Consider the following 20,000-nt stretch of genomic DNA (forward strand, 5'->3'; position numbering starts at 1 on the left):
TTTCATTATATAAAATAGAAAAAGAAAAAAGGACGAAGTCCAATCGTTCGAATCTTTTAAAAGACTTTATGTATTAAGATAAAGAGTATTAGTACTTAAGTGGAATCAGAAAATACGATCACTTACTAAGTCTCTTGTGTATATCTCTCTATCCCTTTAAAGTATATGCAACATACTAACCTATTCTCTAAGGTGACTCTCGTAAAGAGAATCGTAATGTCCCACCTGTATACTTAGCCTGTTTATTTATGTTAAGTTCTTACCCGATCATGTTCATTCACAGCTGCTTTCATAGTATATATTCTTTAGATATTACGCTATATAAGTAAACTATCTCATTACACGTATCATATTGACTTATCGAAATATGATCTCTTTTAACTCTTCATCTACTTCGTAACTTTTTCCCTCTCTCTCTCTCTCTCTCTCTCTCTCTCTCTCTCTCTCTCTATTTTTTTTTTCTTATTTATTAGTAGGAGTAAAAATATTGATATCATTAGGATTACGATGATGAAATATATTAAAAAAGGACTAGGAAAAAGTACTTTATCGTAATCTTTAGAATTGTAGGAAATGATTATCTCTATCTGTCGAATTGAATTTTATGATCTTTTTCTTTTTCTTTTTTTTTCTTTTTCTTTTTCACGTACTCTTTCGCTTAGAAAAATCGTTTAGGTTTTGTGAATAACGTACATACGTACATACACCGTGCCAATTCACAAGTCGTTCATTCTTTATGGATTATTCTCTTTTATCATTGAAAGAGAACGAACTTGTATGAAATATTGTATTTTCTTTCAGGTCTATACACACACACACGCGCGTATATATATATATATATACATATACATGTATTGCTTATACGTATACCATATGTACGCAACTTTTCAAGGATCTTTTTAAGTTTCCAACGGATATAAAATTCTCCATTGTAGTAACGTTGAAAGTATAAAGTCATATGGAAAGCTTAGATCCGATTGTGGAGAATTTTACATACTCGTGCACGACTATCGATCTTTGAGTATATACTAGTTGATAGCTCTTAGAACTATCTGCCACTATTCTTATCTTTATCTACCTTTCTCTTTTCTATTTCTTTTTTTCTTTCCATTTTTTTTCTTTTCTTTTTTCTTTTTTGTTCTTTTTTTTTTTTTTTCGAAGGAAACATTTCACACCCCATTCAAATGGCTTAGGACGGTACGTTTGTTCGTTTGCAATGTTATTTATTTGAAATTGAATTACAAGGAAGGCCAACTTTAAGATTTCGATTTGGTTTTTTCCAAAATAAAAATTGTCGAAGAAAACTGAGTAATAGGAACATTTCACGTCATCCTTTGAATAGGATTCTAAATTGACATCCGGATAGATCTAATGGTAGTATAGATACCTATCAAATTGCTTCGTTGTATTGTTAAGCTAAAGGATCATCGACGAATCTCTCTCTCTCTCTCTCTCTCTCTCTCTTTCTCTTTCTAAAGTGTTTCAACATCAATAGGGGGACTAATAATGTGCGAGGTTCTAAATCGTTTCTCTCTAAACTCTTCGACGAATTGTTTAAAAAATTGTGAAACGCTCGGGATAAAGGGAGGAAAAAAGGAAAAAAGGAAAAAGAAAAAAGAAAAAAAAAAATCCTGATTCCTATCGAAAAGCGAGCTCTCGCGAATATGTTTTCTCCTTTGTTGTTTCTTTTTTTCTTTTTTTTTCTCTTTTTCTTTTTTCCCTTTCCATCACCCTTTTCAACTTTGGGAAACAAAAAAAAAAAAAAAAAGGAAAAGAAAAAAAAAAAGAAAAAAGAAAAAAAAACAGTCGACCTATTGCAAATAATTTTTCACTTACGATTTTCACGAAAGCGTTTAATATCCAAGTTTGATCCCAAGTTGTCCGTCCCATCGAATTTAGGGCTTTCAAGCGGTCGTCTCTTTAATTAAAAGATAGACAAATACGCCGGAAGTTGTGATGCCAGCTTGGTTATTCACCGAGGATTTTGTGTAAATTTATGCGCATAAACGTTTTCACCCTCTCTTACCCCCCCTCACCCCCCCTCCCTCTCTCTCTCTCTCTCACTCAACCACCATTACCACCACCGCCATCGTTACTCCCGCCTAACCTCTCTTGGCCTCCCCTATTCTCCCCTCCTAAGCCGCTCGTCGAAGAGATCCCACTTGTTTTCCCACGAAACTTCTTATTCTTCTTCCTCCTTCCAATTCTCTCCATTTTGGCCGTAGTTAATCATTCGTACGCGTGGTCAGAGCAACGCTCGCTTCTTCTTCGAATCGTTGTTTATTTCCGACTCGTTAATTAAAAGTTTAATTAAAACCACGTCGATTAATTAGAATGGCATTTATATCGTGCTCGTTCGCTTGACCCTGTATGTGGGTGAGTGAGCGCGCGGGCGCACGCGCGCGCGTACGTATTCTACTATTTGCGAGAATAAAAAAGAGAGGAGTAGAGGAGGGGGAGGGGGATTGGGGATATGAACGAACGCGCGTAGTTGAGAGAATGGCGTCGTTCCAGTTCCGTTTGCATGCCTACGAACGTAATTATAAATCTACCGGACTAAAAAGAAAAAAAAAGAAAAAGAAAAAAAAAATTAAAAAAAAAAAAAAATATATATATAATAAAAAAAGAAAGAAAGGAAAGAAAAAAAAAAGAGAATAAAAAAGAACTCTTTCACTCTTCCTCACTCCCTCCCTCTTCTCACTCTCTCACTCTCTCTCTCTCTCTCTCTCTCTCGTTCGCTCGCTCGTAACACAATGTGACATAATAGATCGTTGAGTATGTATAGTTCTTTATTTTATTCCACGTCCGTCGTACTGTTTATAATCCAAAGCTAGTCTAACTTGTTTGCTAAAAAAAAAAAAAAGAAAAAAAAAAAAGAAAGAAAAGGAAAAAATAATAATAATAATAAGAAGAAAAAGGGGGGGGGAGAAGAAAATAAAAGCGAAAAGAGAAAGAAAGAAAGAAAGGAATATTAATTATCAACTATTACATAGTCATATAATGACTCTTTATGAAATTTACGAACGTAGGCTCGTCCTTTTTTTCGAGACACTGCACGTTGTTATAAGCAAGTAAACTCTAGCAACAGTAATTATCCTATTATGTATATTGCCTAAGCCCAAAGTACACGGCTAGTACATCCTGTCTGTAGAATGATGTTAATCGAATTATCTCCGTTAGCGTAAAGTAACATAACCAGCTACCTAGAGTGTTACCTTGAGTGCGATCTTGTTAATTTATTGTTTGTAAGAAGTTAGCTATATTCTCTCTCTCTTTCTCTCTTTCTATTTTCTCACGATAAAGCAAGAGTAAATTTCTGCGTTTAAACTTGTTGCAAAGTTAAGTGGAAGGATATCTTATATAAAGGTTCTTACCAACCATTTCAACTTTATGGAAAATCATCAACGTATATTATATACGTACATAGAGATATATACGTTCTTAAGTTTAATTATAATCCCATTGTCTTATTTCTTAACGAAATCGTTAATATGATATTATATAGTTAACGAGAGAGCGAGAGAGAGAGAGAGAGAGAGAGAGAGAGAGAAACGACGTAAACTTGTTCCCCGTGTTTCGATCACGTTAATACATACGATAAGCTTGTCCATTTTAATTAGCGAATGTTCGACGTCGAGGCGACAATGCTTAATTACGTTTCTAGCGTTGATGACACACGATCCACTATAGAATACGGCGATATATCGAGTAACCCATGGAAATAATGGCCACGTCTTTGCAAACATTATATATATATATATATATATATATATATATATATATATATATATTTATATTATGATTTCTATTGTGAAATATTTTTTTAAACGAGATCGATCTCTCATCTTTAAACGAGTATTACGAGACACTTGAATTCATTTCTATTTTTTCTTTTTTCATTATATATATATATAATTTAATAAAAAATTTTTTTCTATCGAAACCACGAAAGAATATTTCCCGAGACGTTCTTTATATCGTATTGTCTCGTTTAAATATTCCTTTAAAAAGAAAAGAAACGAAAAGAAAAGGAAAGGAAAGAAATGAAAAAACAGAAGAGGCGTGAAGGTGGGGGGGGGGATGGGTGGCAGTGGCGGTGGCGGTGGCGGTGGCGGCGGGAAGGGAGAAAATAAAATGAAAATTATACTTCCGCAATGTAGAAACGAGCACGTTTTTTTTAATGACGTCTGCATTCTCGTTGAAATCTTTCGATTTAACATAGCGATATCGTCTTTCCCCTGTCAGACTCCGTTGTGTATTTGCATCGCGTGAAATGCATATATTTGATGATCGTTTGAAGGATTTATACTACAATCACATTAATCAGTTTGATTTAAAATTCTCAGATACACTTCGTTTTTCTTTCTTTCTTTCTTCTTCTTCTTCTTCTTCTTCTTTTTTCTTTCTTTCTTTCTTTCTTTATCCGACGTCACTCGTTTTTTCTCTCCTTTCTTTTCGTATCAAATGGATTAACAAAATATTTTTATGTGTAGTCTTTGTTTCATAAATTTCCAACGTTATATATAATTTATTCTACGATTTAAATGAAGTATCACTTATGTCAAACATCCTCAATATAATTTGCTATTTTGATTTAATCATCAGATAAATATCGTTTGCTTTTAAAGATTTTACAGACATTTTAATTACGCGATAGTAGACAAACGGTGCTATCTCATTACATCTCTCTCTCTCTCTCTCTCTCTCTCTCTCTTACTCTCTCTGGTAAATTTCCAACATCGTTATCATTGAATTATTTGTTAATAAGAGAAAAAGAGAGGAAGAGTAATAAGGAACAGGGAGAAAAAAAAATCACGTGATTCCTTTTTCACGACATTGTCGTGACAAGATAAGATTTAAATCGAATGAATATAAATTGTCATTGAACGTACGACATTCGTCGGTGCATCGTTCATTCGGTTCGTATGATTTGAAAGCACGTTACTTTCTACGAGTATTTCGAAATATAGAACATTTAAAGTGGTGTATAAAAGCGTAGAACTGTTATCTCGAATTATTGAGAAAGAATAAGAGAGAGAGAGAGAGAGAGAAACATAGAAAGATATTATGACAACTATGAGAACAGATTCCGTCGATACGGTGCATCGACTTTCGTCGAATGATATTCTTCAGAAATCTGAATTACTCACGGATCAGGATGTAAGATACATTGTGGAACGTAAACTACATGGAAATAATTTTAACATAGTAAATTCTAGCATGGTATCAGTCGACAATACGAACGGTTATCTTGGCCAATATTACAATGTTCACGTAACCATAAAGCTTGACGATTCTAGTATAAAGATATTGAATTTCTTCGTTAAAACTTTACCACCAACCAATAGCCCACAATATGCATTTATCTTACGATATGATACATTTAACAAAGAGATCTTCATTTACACCGATGTGATACGTCGTATGGGAGTTGGTAAAGGTTTCAAGTGGTTGGCCGAGTGTTATTTGTGTAAAAAGGATTCCATCATAGTACTCGAAAATGCGAAAATCGAGGGATACGTAATACACGATAAACTCGTACCATTCGACGAGTCACATTGTATTTTAACAATAAAAGCTCTCTCGAACTTTCACTCGAGATCATTGATTCTTGATGAAAAGTTACGTAGTACCGGCCGTACGATATTCGATATTTATGGGCATTTATTTAACGAGGTAATATTTAACGAGGACGAATTGGCAAGAAAAATATCTAAGGAATCGATCAATGCAATATTTCTCTTAATTGATCTCGATGATAGATTGAACAATGAGGATAAGGATAAATTGAAGAAACGAGTTAATTCTTGGGCCTTGATATTTCCTAATTTATTAATACCATCGAAAAAGTATCGTAATGTTATATGCCATCGTGATCTTTGGGCAAACAATATCATGTTCAAATACGATTCTAATGGTTCACCATTTGGTTGCTATTTGATAGATTTTCAGATGGTACGATATTGTCCACCAGCCATGGACGTTGTTTTATCATTATATTTGATAACCGATCGTACCACAAGAGATCGACATTTTGAATCCCTTTTGAAGATTTATCATGATACCTTGAAGAAAGCATTAAAAGAGGAAGGACTCGACATAGAGGAATGTTTACCTTGGTTGTCATTTCGCGATAGCTGTTACGAGACCAAAAATATCGCATTATTTTTCGCACTTATGAATCTTCAATTAATGTTAATGCCAAGCCAAGCTGCCGAAGAGTTTATGGGATCGCCTGACGATTTCGAAAAAGTTTTTTACGGTGAAAAACGATCGGAACTCGTACGAAACCAATACGAAAAAGTAGAACCATATAGAAATCGGATAAGAGAGAATCTCCTCGAAGTGTTCGAGATATTGCCCGATCAACCATCGAACATTTCAAATGAACAATCTTGTAAATATTTTAATCCCATTTTATATTGACATTTTATCGGATTATACGTATTAACGATTAATTAGATTTTCTTAATCAGAAATAAGGTACAATAAATCTTTCCTAAGATTATTTGTTCCCCTTTTTTCTTTTGATTTTTTTCTTTCTTTCTCTCTTCTTTTTTTTTTTTCTTTTCTCCTTTGTTCTCTTTCTCTCTCTCTTTTTTTTTTTTTTTTTTTTTTTTTTTTTTTTTTTTTTTTTTTTTTTTAATCAGACTTCCAACAGAAAAAATAATTACGGACGGATTGGATGATTCTCGAAAGATCTTTTTCAATTTTTTCTCATTATATTATGTCATTTAAAAATGTTAATTAATTAAACGAGCAAAGAGATAAATACGTATTATTCATAATAACAATCATAAATGAAAAATGTACGTTTCTTTTGGCATTTAACAAAGATCTCATGTAAGGTTTATTTAAAAGCGTAAAACGCAGTCGTACAGGAGCGATACTCTTTCTCTCCCTCATTCTCTTTCTCTCTCTCTCTCTCTCTCTCTCTCTCTCTCTCTCTCCTGAGTGCGATAATTTTCTACGTTGACCGTCCAGTGTTATATAAGAACTATTATGAACGAAACGGTGAAGTTAGGTGAATTATGACACGTTTTTACTATTTACGATATAACAAAAACTTATATATATGTACATATATATATATATATATATATATATATATATATATATATATATATAGAGTCGAGTTTATCGATGTTTGTACTAAGAAAAATTCGATGCGCTCGCATGTGTGCGCATGCGTCTTTAAAAGCGCCAGTAGATAGATGCGCGCACTTTCTGCGCTACGTCAGCGTACATAGCTCGATGTCATGATAACGATAAACGCGTTCTTGTGCTGTTAACAGCTTTGAGAGTAGGGGCGGGGGGAGGGTGGGAGGGTGGGATAGTCGCGGCAGATATATTACCGAGAGATAGAATCCGAAGTATCTCTCTGCTTTCTCGGTATAATTGATGGTGCAAAGTGAGAGAGAGAGAGAGAGAGAGAGAGAGAGAGAGAGAGAGAGAGAGAGAGAGAGAGAGAGAGAGAATGCAAAAGGTGTGAAAATGCAAAGAGAGAAGGAAAGAGATAGAGAGAAGTGAAAGGCGAATCTTGATGTAAATGCACATTTGACAGCGTTTTCACATAGTATTTTCTTCTTCTTTTTCTTCTTTCTCCTTCTTTTTCTTCTTCTTCCTTTTTTCTTCATTCTTCCTTCTTCTTCCTTCTTCTTCCGTCCCGTCGTTCTTCCCTTTTCTATCTCATTCTCGACTTTTCCCATCGCCGTAACTCTTCCCAACGAAATGCTTCCACAGAATTTCCCCCGAAATGTTTCTGCTTTTTTTTTGTCCTTTTTCTTTTTCTTCTCTCTCTCTCTCTCTCTCTCTCTCTCTCTCTCTCTTCCTCTTTCTCACGTCTCAAATTTATCTCCTCCATTTCGCGAGATCGAGCATGATATTATTTAACGCATGATCTTTCGGATTCTCGTGCATACGATCATTGATGAGAATTTAATTACATCTTTAAATCTTTTCTCTTATTTTTATTCTTTTTTCTTTTTCCTTTTTTTTTTCTTTTTTCTTTTTTTTTTCATTCGCATATCGAGGAGAAGGAAGAAAGAAGAAGGCATTTTGTGCCTTTTTTCTTTTTTATCATTTATTTACTTATATACATTTATTTTCTTTTTTTCTTTTTTTTTTTTTTTTTTTTTTTTTTCTTTTTTTTCGTTTTTGCTATATAAGTCTCACTTCAAAGGGATTATGTTTCAAAATTTTTTTTTTCTTTTCTTTTTTTTTTTTTTTTGTTTTCTTTGCAAGAGAGAAACGAAAACGAAACTTCGAGATGGAGATCAAATGGCTCGTTCAAGATTTGACTCGTACGTAGGTCTTCACGAAATTTAAATGATTTTAAACAAGGATAAGTCTCGGTGTAAGTTTAGTACTTAAAATAACATTTTCGATTTAATGACCAACGTATGGTAGCTAGAACAAAAGTAGATGTGTACATACATATATATATATATATATATATATGTATATGTATATGTATATGTATATATGTTATATATGTAATACGAGTTAGACGGCGGTGAAATGACGAAGTGCTAGCTCTACTTAATGGTCCGCGATGTTATGTCGAATTAAAGCAGAAGTTCGCTTTTATTGCAGGCTATTCGTAACGCTCGTAATCACCCTTCGCGTCCGCGGCAATGATGCAGTAGTGAAACGTAAACTATAGGGAGTAAAGAGAGAGAGAGAGAGAGAGAGAGAGAGAGAGAAAGTCCTCGTCGTTCATCGATGATAGCAACCGATATGTACGACCCATGTAAATATTCTACACCTGCATAGTGCGCTAGGTAATTCTAATCATACTTTTGATCAGCCATTCCAACAACTAATCATATGATAAATGCAATATTCCTCGGGTCGTACATTTTTAATTATATGAAAGAAGTCAATTGAGGTCATGTTGAAACGATAAAAAGAAAGAAAAGGAGAGAGAGAGAGAGAGAGAGAGAGAGAGAGAGAGAAAAGAGGGAGAAATAAAAAAAGAAGAGAAGAAAGGAATGATGATTCATTGTGAAAGTTAATCATTCGTTATTATCGTTATTTTTTTCTTTTTTATTTTTTTTTTCCTTTTTTCTTTTTTCTTTTTTTTTTTTTTTATTTATGAACACATCGACAACAGAACGAAGATTTGTATCATATTTTTTTCCTTTTTTTTTTTTTTTTTTTTTTTTTTTTATGAAGCTCTTATTCGAGCTCTCGAGTTTATTTTACCCTTTTTTTTTTTTTTTTTTTTTTATTTTATTTTATTTGCTATTATATTTTTTCTTTGTTTGTTTCTTTCTTTCTTTCTTTCTATATTATTTGAGTCCAATATAAAATATGATTTCATCTTTTTGCGCACTTTCGTTTGTTTACTTGCCTATTGTAAAATATAATATTGTAAAGATTTTGAAAAAGATATAATGCTATCGTTGCTACCTTTTATTAGTACTACATGATCTCTTGCATACTTTCGAGGCTGATAATATCGATAATGTATCATCGATAAATCTTTGTTATTTCGATTCTCCTTCCTCGCAATATTTTTAACTCGCTTGATATGAATAGAAAGAGAAAGAGATAGAGAGAATGAGAGAGAGAGAGAGAGAGAGAGAGAGAGAGAGAGAGAGAGAGAAAGAGGAATGGGGTATACATAATCGATATCGCTGCATTAAACGCATTATTCATTGTTTCTGCATATTTTCTGCATAATGCTCATGCAGATAATACCTAATGTGTCACGCGTTTATATCATCCTACGGCATTCGTTTATCGTTAATAACATAAACGTTTAAAAAAACAACCAATCTTTTTATTTTCATTCATACTTATTTTTATTGCAACTCGTGATCGTTAGCAAATCATTCCTGACATATGATCTCCGATAAATAATCGTTCAATTATAATTCATTAAAATGTTGGATATCAGTGGGAGGGGCCAGGGCGGGTAGGAGGGGTAGAAAAGAAAAAAAAAAGGAGAAAGAAATTAAAAAATATAATATTAAAACGATATTCTAATAATTATTAGCAAACACGTAGTCGGATAATGGTACTCGTGATCTCGTATTATTACATTTCGCTTACGGCGTTATCAACCAAAGTAATCGCACTCCCATAGAATTAGGATTATGTTCGTTCGATTAATGAAAAGAGAAACGAGATATTAGATGTAACATTTGTGTATTACGAAATACCTTTTCGTCGAGAAACGCGTTTATTCATCTCTCTCTCTCTCTCTCTCTATATATATATATATATATATATATATATATATATATATATATATATATATATATAAATATCATCAGTATAATATTATGTCTTAATTAATTTAAAGAATAATTAAAAATTAGTAGGATGGATATTGACGGTCCGAGGTCAAATATTTTCTTTTTTTCTTTTTTTTTCTTTTCATTTTTTTTCATTTTTTCTTTCTTTCTGTCAATCAAATAATCGACAAAATTTCGTGACACTTTTTTCTTCCTTCCTTCTCTTTTCTCTTTTCTCTTTTCCTTTCCCCTTTTTCATTTTATTCATTTATTTTCCTTTTTCTTTTCTTTTTTTTTTTTTTTTTTCTTATAATCTTGGTCGATTAGAAATTTTCGCGTTGTCACCGCGTTATTGCAGGAAATCAAATAATTTCTTTTTTTTTTTTTTTTTTTTCCTTTCTTTTTGTCGTTGTCATCATCACCCTTCTGTCTCGATACTTTCAACCCTCTTCACGAAAAGGATATCGATAAAAGGAACAACTCGTCCGTGGTGTTCGAACTCGGTAAATCATGTTATATATATATATATATATATATATATATATATATATATATATATTATATTTTGACTCGAAACTTTATATACTTCATTTCCCCCCCCCCCTCTCTCTCTCTCTCTTTTGGAACATGCGCAACTCTTCCGAAATCTCATTTAGCTTTTTGCTAACGATAATAGCAGTTTACTTTGTTGAGCTAATATGTAGACAGACTTTTATCAGAGAGAAAGAGATAGAAAGAGAAAAAGAGAAAGAGAAGGAAACAGAAGTTTGAGCAATTCACCAAGCAAATATATGTCGGTTGACTTTTGTTCCTTTCTTTGATTTTCTCGAATCCTCGTAATCATTTGAAAACGTTAAACTCGTTAGGTCAATTTGTAAAATCCTATAGAAATAGTACTATATATATATATACATATATATATATCTACATTGGTATAAACATTTTATCTCTCTCTCTCTCTCTCTCTATTTTTATTTCTATTTCTATTTCTCTACTTCATTCTTCCTCTCTCTTCCTCTCTCTTTTTTTTCTCTATCTCTATCTCTCTCTCTCTCTCTCTCTCTCTCTCTCTCTCTCTCTCTCTCTCTCTCTCTCTCTCTCTGTCTCTCTCTCTCTCTCTCTCTGTCTCCCTCTCTCTCTCTGTCTCTATTTCCGTCTCTGTCTTTTTCTCTAAATCCATTTAAACTTAGCCACAGTTTTAAAGTGAGAACAGTCTCAGGAATTTCTCATTTCGCTAGCAAGCATTATTCGACAAAATTGTCCAGATATTACATTAGTCGAGCTATGCGTATAATTAGCAAACGTACGTATGTAACATACATACGTATGTATGTATATATGATGTGCCATGTATAAAAGATACGATATTTTTGCAAATTAAATTTTATCGGACGATTTTTTTTTTTTTCTTTTTCCTTTAAATCGAATCTTATATAACGAAGACACACGTACACACGCACACACACACACACACGCACACACGCACACACACATACACGATAGATTTTTCTTTTTTCTTTTCTTTTTTTTTTTTTTTTTTTTTCAATTAATATCAATCGAAAAAAAATATTTTACAATGACGATCGGCATTCTTTCATTTAAATGCAATTTAGAATTATTAAGATAACTATGAATCTCAGGATAGAATGAAGGAAGAAAGTCAGAATTAAAGAAAAAAAAAAAAAAAAAAAAGAAAAAATAGGAAAAAAAGAAGAAAATGTTCTTATTACGAAATTCAATAGAAAAAAAAAAAAAAAATTATGAAGAAAATGAAAAAAAAAAACAAAAAAAAAAAAAAAAAAAAAGAAAAGAAAAAGAAAGAAAAGAAAAAAGAATACGAGGTATGATATTCTCTTCCCTCGTGTTGGTTACATCTCCGAAATCCGGAGAAGAACTGGTGGCTTCGGGGTTAAAGCAAAACGGCGCCGCTGCAAAATCCGGCCGGCGTGGTGTCTCGCGTCTCTCGTGTGTTAGTACTCGTTGAAGAGAGAAGGATGGAAGAGCGCAGGCGTCCAGAGTCCTGTGGCGGCAAGCGAACTCCGATTTTCTCTAGTGTCGCGTCAACTGCCGCTGGAGAGCCCCGTGTGCATTTCACCCCGTGTACTTATCAACCCTCTATTTCGCGTGACTTTTCCTATTCCTCTTTCTAGTTCTCTCTATCTCATTTAGGACATATACATTATACACTTGAGAACATACTCGTTGACTATCACTTACAAATTATTTTATTAAAAGTTCCTGGATAAATCTTTTTATTTCCTTTTTCTTCTTCTTCTTCTTTGTATTTTTTTTTCTTTCTTTCTTTCTTTCTTTTATTTATTTATTTATGTATACCGATATATATATATATATATATATATATATATATATATATATATCGGTATACAAAGTATAGTAAAAATTTTTCAATCTGCGTTTAAATTTTTCAGTCGTGTAAGAGTGACGTCATTTGAAGGGACTATCAATCCTATTGGTAATATAGAACGTGCGCCATGAGAGAGCAAGACAAAACTGAAGAAAATACGAGGAAGATCGTGAAAGAGAAAGGAGAAGAAGGATTACTTTTCTTCGTGTTATAAAACTGTGCAGTTCTTCTATTTCCTTTCATTCTTTCTCTCTCTCTCTCTCTCTCTCTCTCTCTCTCTCTCTTTTATTTTTTTTTTTGTTACTCTTTACTTTTTTCTTCCCGTCGTTACTTTTGGACAGCAGTGGTGCTTCTTGTTTTCTTTTCTTTTTTTTCCCCCTTTTTTTTTACATTTTTTTTTTTTTATTTCTTTTCTCTTCTTCTTTTTTTTTTTTTTCTTTTCTCTTTTCTCTCTACGCGGAGTTGTGCGGTTTGGTAAAAAGTACTCTGAAAGAACGTATCGAGGATGTATCGATGCTGCCGTTGCTGTTGTTGCCGTCGTTGTTGCTACTGTTCCTGTTACTACTATTCCTGCCGTTGCTATTACTTCGTGGATACTACTACCATTCAGACGACGTCGTTCGAATGTGCAGGATCGTTTGTATCGGACGCAGGTGAAGCATGAGGGAACTCCTCGTATCCTGGACGTAATGGTAAGTCTTCTTTTCTCTTTACTACTTCTTCCTTAATCCTTTTTCTTCTTCTTCTTCTTTTCTTTTTCTATTATTTTTTTCCTCTTTCTTTCTCCCCTTTTCTTTTACAGATGATAATTTAAAGAGACGCGTGTTACTTTTTAACCGAACGTTTCGTTCTATCATTGGATCGAATTCGAGGAAAAACAAATTTATCATATTTTCGGTGGGAATCGAATCAAAAAAATAATCATACATAGACATTATATATATAAGAGAAAAATTAATCTCTAATTTTCTAGATATTTTTTTTGGATACATATGGAAATAATGTCACTCATATAATCAGCATTGTCTTCTCTTTGCTATGAATATATTAGGTTGACCGAAAAGTAATGTCGTTTATGCGCAAGTCGATATTTGATTTGTGATTAAAAATAAAAACTTATTAAAAATTTATTCGTTTGAATTTAATTTAAGAAAGCGACATTACTTTCCGGTCCACCTAATATATATATATATATATACAAACGTCATTCAAGCAAGATAGTCCCTTATGTAAAATATAATCTAAGTCGTCGACTTGGCAGTAACAGTAGTAGTAGTAGTAGTAATAGTAAGTAGTAGTAATAGTAAGTAGTAGTAATAGTAATGGTAGTAGTAACACGTGCGGAAACGCACGTGCGAAATTTCACATAGTTACAATTTACTTGCCCTGTCATTTCTATCTTTAGATACTTCGAGTATACCCTTTCGTTTGTTTGTTTCCATCGTTGGACAGATAAAAAAAAAAAAAAAAAAAAAAAAAGAAAAAAAAACATAAATGAAACGAAACTTTAGGAAGTTATCCTCACTTGGACAGAGAAAAGAAAACCTTTTTTTTTTCTTTTCTTTTTTTTTTTTTTTTTTTGTCTTTCGCATAGCCAGCCATTCGGCAATCTTTTATTTCACTTCGAAATTGCTTTAACTCGACGTGAAGATAATTTGAAAATCCTTTCAACGAAAGTTTTCTTAATTACAGGCTGGAACGCTCGTAAAGCGTTAATCGACCATTTGCTCTCTCTCTCTCTCTCTCTCTCTCTCTCTCTCTCTCTCTCTTTCTCTATATATTCTTTTTTTTTCTCTTTTTCTTTCTTTCATCGAAATAAGAATTAGAAGGCTTGCTCGATTTGTAATTACACGATCTTTCGTCAAAAGTTAACTTATAGTCATGAGTCACTTTTAGTTAGCAATCGTTTAACTCAATGCTGCAAGAGAAATGAACAGAGACAGACAGACACACTGAGAGAGAGAGAAAGAGAGAGAGAGAGAGAGAGAGAGAGAGAGAGAGAGAGAGAGAGAGAGAGAGAGAGAGAGAGAGAGAGTCAGTTTGGAGCTATTAGCTATTAATGGCATATGTCGTAGAGCACAATCTACATACTCAAGTACCTAGGCAGTGTGCACTAGACACAATGGCGTCTAGTGAGTTTAGTCTCTATCTACTCATCAACGAAAACGTTTGAGACGGAAGAGAGAGAAAGAGAGAAAGAGAGAGAGAAAGAGAGAGAGAAAGAGAGAGAGAGAGAGAGAGTAAAAGAGCAGAAGTACATTAAACGGTCCATTTACCTTCTTTTTTTTTTTAATTCAAAATCTCACAAAGAAAGTCCTTTCTCTCTCTTTCTCTCGTTCTCTTTCTTTCTCCTTCTTTCTCTTTCTTTTTCTTTCTCTTTCTCTATCTTTTCCCCAAGCTTTGCCATTTACTACTTTTAATAGCCTCGTTAAATGTTTCTTAATAAACTTAAATTGCCTTTTTATCTTCGATCTTCTATCCCATTGAAAGCTTCGTTTTATTAGAATTATATACATATGTAAAACTACGTGCAAATTTATTGTTTAATCGTTTCTTGTATAAAGATTTAATCTTGCAAATAAATAAAACGTATTCGTTTTGTCTTTAAAACGAATAAGATTCGATAAAGAAGAAAAGATATTTCGATAATCGACGAGATAATCGATGATTTTCGAATATCGAACGACACACGATCCTTGAAATCGTTAAACATACTCGACTTGTGGTTGACACGCCTACGTATTTGACGTATATGACAAACGCGTGACGCGAATTGCCATTGGTCGTCGTCATCGTCATCGTCATCGTCATACTTGCAATTGTCGCGTGTAAGTGACATAGAAATTTTCCCAGATTTATATCCGGCAAAGAGTCTTGATTATGATCCGATAAAAAAAAAAAAAAAAGAAAGAAAAGAAAAAAAAATGGAAAAAGAAAAAAAAAATGGGATCGAATTCAAATCGTTCTCTCTGTTTCGACGTAAGACGGCAAAATCGTATTACTTCGTAATTTTACGTTTCAATTAATTTACGATTAATACGTACGAGAATGTGTTTAGATATTGAAAGAGGAAATGATCATTTATAATTATAGTTTTAATAATAATAATAATAATAATAATAATAATAATAATAATAATTAAGAGAATTTATGAGTATACCGCTGATGATACCATTCTATTATTTGATACGAATATTGCACATTTTCATTCAAATCATTAATAAACGAATCGTATTTAATTGACGATCAGTAGATAAAACGATAAAGTTATCATAGCGTAAATTCGATATTATTTATTTATTTACTTATTTATTTATTTATTTATTCATTTTTTTTTTTAAATATTTTTATTCTTTTCCTTTCTCTCTCTCTCTTTCTCTTCTCTCTTTCTCTTTCTCTTTTTTTTTTTCTTTAATAGCGTTTCATAGATATCAATCTCTCCATGAGATATATGATTTTATGAAAATATCGAATACGATATTTTCGAACGTTATTTTCAATCGTCAAATTTTTAATCCTCTTGTAATTTTTCTTACGTATACGAGAACGTAATGGAAGATCAATTTTAAGAAATACATGGATACTTACGACGTATACGATTCTATTTTTCTTTTTTTTTTTCTTTTTTTTTTTTTTTTTTACTTTCAATGAGGTGCGAGGGACGAAATGGAAAAAGTCATAAAGTTAAACGTTTCGAGTTTCGAATTTGCGATAAATAAACTTTTCTCGAGTACTCTCTTAACGTTTATTGAATGGAAACTCACGTGTTACGAACGTGAGCGTGGAATATATATACCTTTACGATGGACACAAATTTTGGACCGATATCGATCGTATAGCAAACCCCCTAAAGAAAGATTACCTATAGCTATTAATAGCAAATATTAGGAATATATATATATATATATATATATATATATACATAGGTTGCTCTACATAAATTGTTACTGTAAATTATTTCCATTAAAATCGTCATATAAGAATACTATTTTTTGTGTGCGTTTCTTTGTGTACATTTGAAATCACCTGTTCAAATTATGAATTAAAAAAAAGAAAAAAGAAAAAAGAAAAAAGAAAGATAGAAAGAAAGAAAAGAAGGAAAGAAATTAAAAAAAAAAAAAAGTTCGATAAAAAGTTATTTAAATATCTCTCGCCAATTAAACACTTTTTCTATCATGTTAAGTATAAAACAAAAAGTATAAAATAAAAGTAAAAGATAAAGTATAAACGTAAAAAGGAAAAAAGAAAAAAAAAGAAAAAGAAAAGAAAAAAAGAAACAAAGGATAAAATATAAAATGTTTAATAATCATCGCTTATGATAATAATTTATAATAATTAAACATGATTTATTATGCGCGTACGCTTATAACATTGAATTTTAATCGTTTATCATTATCAATTCATTAAGATCAAAATGTCTTTCAAAGATATTTCATAATATAATGAAACCCGTGGACGTATCATAGTTAGATCTTAAATTTTGTCTCACGATAAATATATATATATATATATAGAATTGTTTGAAAGATTTTTTTTCTTTTTTTTCTTCTTCCTTTTTTGTTTTTTTTTGTTTTTTTTTTTTGTTTTTTTTTTCAATAACATTCCAAACTTTCTACGGAATCCAGAAAGGAAACGGAAATCAGACTATTGCATGTTTTACTCGCCCAGTAAGGATATAACTTTCGTATATATACATACATACATACATACATACATATATATATATATATATATATATATATATATATATATATATATAAGGATAGTAAAGAATGTTGAGTTATCGATTTTCTTTGGCAATGTTTCTTCTAAATTTAAAACGACCAGGTTACTTATCCTATCTTATCGTTCGATTTAATCCAGTTAAATATACGTTTATTTAAATATGATTTAAAAATATCGATTTCTAATAAATGAATATTAACGTAGATATAGATGGACTTTTGAAGAAGATGAAAGAGGATTTAGTATGTAAGTTTGATGTTGTTGGTTTCATTCTTTCTTTTTTTTCTTTTTTTTTTCTTTTTTTTTTTTTTTTTGTTTTTTTGTCCTTTAAGAATTTGATCACTTTGAGGAACAGATGATGTACTTACCACACACATACACACGCATACACACTGATGTATACGAAGAACCCATAGATACTAACTAAGCACCATTAGGCTTATATGCTTCTATATATACTCTATCGGTAAACTTGCAAAACCGCTATCGCCGCGGTTCATAATTCACGCATCAGCCTCTGTCGGCCATCGAGCCACAAATTAACCATATTGCTTGTTTCCGGCTAGATGCTGTTCAACGCTTGCGTTAGTTTTAGTTTATGAGATCGCTCGAATAAATAATCCATTTATAATTTCCGTATCTTTAAATATACACACACACACACACACACACACACATATATATATATATATATATATATATACATACAAATACGTATAATGTTGACCTTTTATAATTGTTATTTAGTAGTTTCTTTTTTTTTCTATCCTTATTCCGCGATAACGATGATAGATAATAGTACTTCTCTGTTGGATATAATAATCGATCGTCGGATTAAAACTTACTCGTCGCCAAAGCAAGCACGATATCATCCTCGCTTATTAATCGATCCAAATTCTCTTTCTCTCTCTCTCTCTCTCTCTCTCTCTCTCTCTATATATATATATATATATATATATATATATATATATCTCTTTCTCCTCAATAACGGGATTGATAAAATTAAAGTTCACGTATGAGATAGACGTTTACAGGATGGGATAAATTTCTGCAATTTAGGATAACGACCACTGAAGCCGGACTTAAATGATAATTAAAGGTGGCTTATTTTTCAACGAGAATCGTGGACAAATTATTTTATCTCGATTCTATTAAAAATGGTTTCAAAGTGGTATAAAATAGATAGAGAAAAATACCTGAGTTAATAAAGGGAAAAAAGATAAAAAGAAAAACAAAAAAAAAATATATATATATATATATATATATATATATATATATATATGAGAGAGAAAGAAAAAAAAAAGAAAAGAAAAGAACGTAAGCTCTTTGGATGAATTAAGAAGGAAGAATTGCATTCGAATTGAGATAAAAATATGACGAAAGAATTAAAATCTCTCTCTGGAGAAGTCTTTTCTTTCCTTTTTTTTCTTTTTTTTTTTCTTTTATTCGTTCATCTTCTTCTTTCTTTCTTTCTTTTTCTTTTTTTTCTTTTTCCGCCCCTCATCTTTGAACAGATCAAATTTATGAACGAACATTATAATTGATGTTAATAGATATTTATCTTGTTGATCAATTGATTGTAACGAGTTTCTATTTGATCATGTTACGTTTAGAAATGAATAGTATTGTACGTAGTAATGGTTTGCGTTAATCAACCTCTACAATTCGTACGTAGAATAAAACGATCGTATTTGCAATGAAGTAGTTGTTAACCACTTGTCAAAAACAACGAAACGGTACGCGTCACCGCAATCGTTATTTATTGTAAATGTTTTAATCAAATTATCGTCAGTATATATACGTGTGTATATATATATATATATATATATATATATATATATATATATATATATATATGGAACAGTAACGTTTCGAATTTAAAAATGAAAATGCTATCTCCGGTGGTCGAACGTATCGACCAATTTTTTTTTTTTTTTCAATTTTATTTTATTCTTCTTTCTTTTTATTTTGTTTCCGGTTTTTTTTTGTTAATTCTCTCTCTCTCTCTCTCTCTCTCTCTCTCTCTTTCTCTCTTTCTCTTTTCAAATCAATTCTTCCAAAATATTTCCATGCAATTAAACGTTACATTAAAATTATAACAATGAGTTCATTTATTTAAGAAAATATTACACGTGTTAGTTCGATCGATTTATAAAAAGAAACGATTATTCGATAACTCCCACATACGTACGTGTCGATGTGTAGTTAGAGAAGGAAGGAAAAAAAGAAAAGAAATAAAAAGTGAAATAAAAAGAAAAGAGGATGAGAGGGGGGGTGGGGATGGTTGGGAAAAATAAATTTTCTTTCCTTTTTCCTTCCCCTACTCTTTTCATTGCACGCGATTGCGTAGTCATTTTACGGAAACTACTATTATTCCTCAAAAGAAATCAACAAAATGAGAGGAAAACACGCACGCACAGGACCCTCTTATTACAGTAGTAACATTGTGATAACGATTGCCAACCATGTTTCGATTTTGTACACGCTTCCTTGAGATAAAACTTAATGAACGAGTCGTTTAATTTATTCCACGGTAGATTTTTCTAACTAATCTCTATCATTAGTAGTCGGCCGTGTTGTATTTCTTTTTATCCCTCTTACTTTCTTTACTTTTTTTTTTCCCCCATTTTTTTCTTCTCCCATTCCTCTCTCTCTCTCTCTCTCTC

The 20,000-nt window shown here is 31.8% G+C and overlaps 3 protein-coding genes across 4 annotated transcripts in view; all 3 read left to right on the forward strand.

The window, feature by feature from the left end:
- The window catches only part of LOC124429095, a 765-nt gene extending 661 nt beyond the window's left edge, over window positions 1–104 (forward strand). Inside the window, exon 2 of the mRNA XM_046973929.1 lies at window positions 1–104. This exon is cut by the window's left edge and continues 406 nt beyond it. The gene's annotated coding sequence lies outside the window, so the exon portion shown is untranslated.
- LOC124429092 (suppressor of lurcher protein 1) overlaps window positions 1–20,000 on the forward strand; it is a 348,287-nt gene that overhangs the window by 7,188 nt on the left and 321,099 nt on the right. Inside the window, exons 1-2 of one of the 2 annotated variants that reach the window (XM_046973919.1) lie at window positions 12,186–12,344; window positions 12,674–13,301. In XM_046973919.1, the coding sequence (XP_046829875.1) occupies window positions 13,299–13,301 (3 nt within the window). In that variant the 5' untranslated portion in view covers window positions 12,186–12,344; window positions 12,674–13,298. Of the gene's footprint in view, window positions 1–12,185; window positions 12,345–12,673; window positions 13,302–20,000 lie in introns of those variants that run through there. The other variant, XM_046973920.1, reaches the window with a different exon arrangement.
- On the forward strand, window positions 4,914–6,502 carry LOC124429094. Its single transcript, XM_046973928.1, has one exon. The coding sequence runs from the start codon at window positions 5,068–5,070 to the stop codon at window positions 6,424–6,426; it is 1,359 nt and encodes a 452-aa protein (XP_046829884.1). The 5' UTR covers window positions 4,914–5,067; the 3' UTR covers window positions 6,427–6,502.

This window comes from Vespa crabro, chromosome 14 (assembly GCF_910589235.1).
Source record: "Vespa crabro chromosome 14, iyVesCrab1.2, whole genome shotgun sequence".
NCBI classification, from domain to species: domain Eukaryota; kingdom Metazoa; phylum Arthropoda; class Insecta; order Hymenoptera; family Vespidae; genus Vespa; species Vespa crabro.

Bases quoted from the DNA above. Each gene is read 5' to 3' on its own strand.
- LOC124429094 (XM_046973928.1), top strand. From the start codon at position 5,068: ATGACAACTATGAGAACAGATTCCGTCGATACGGTGCATCGACTTTCG.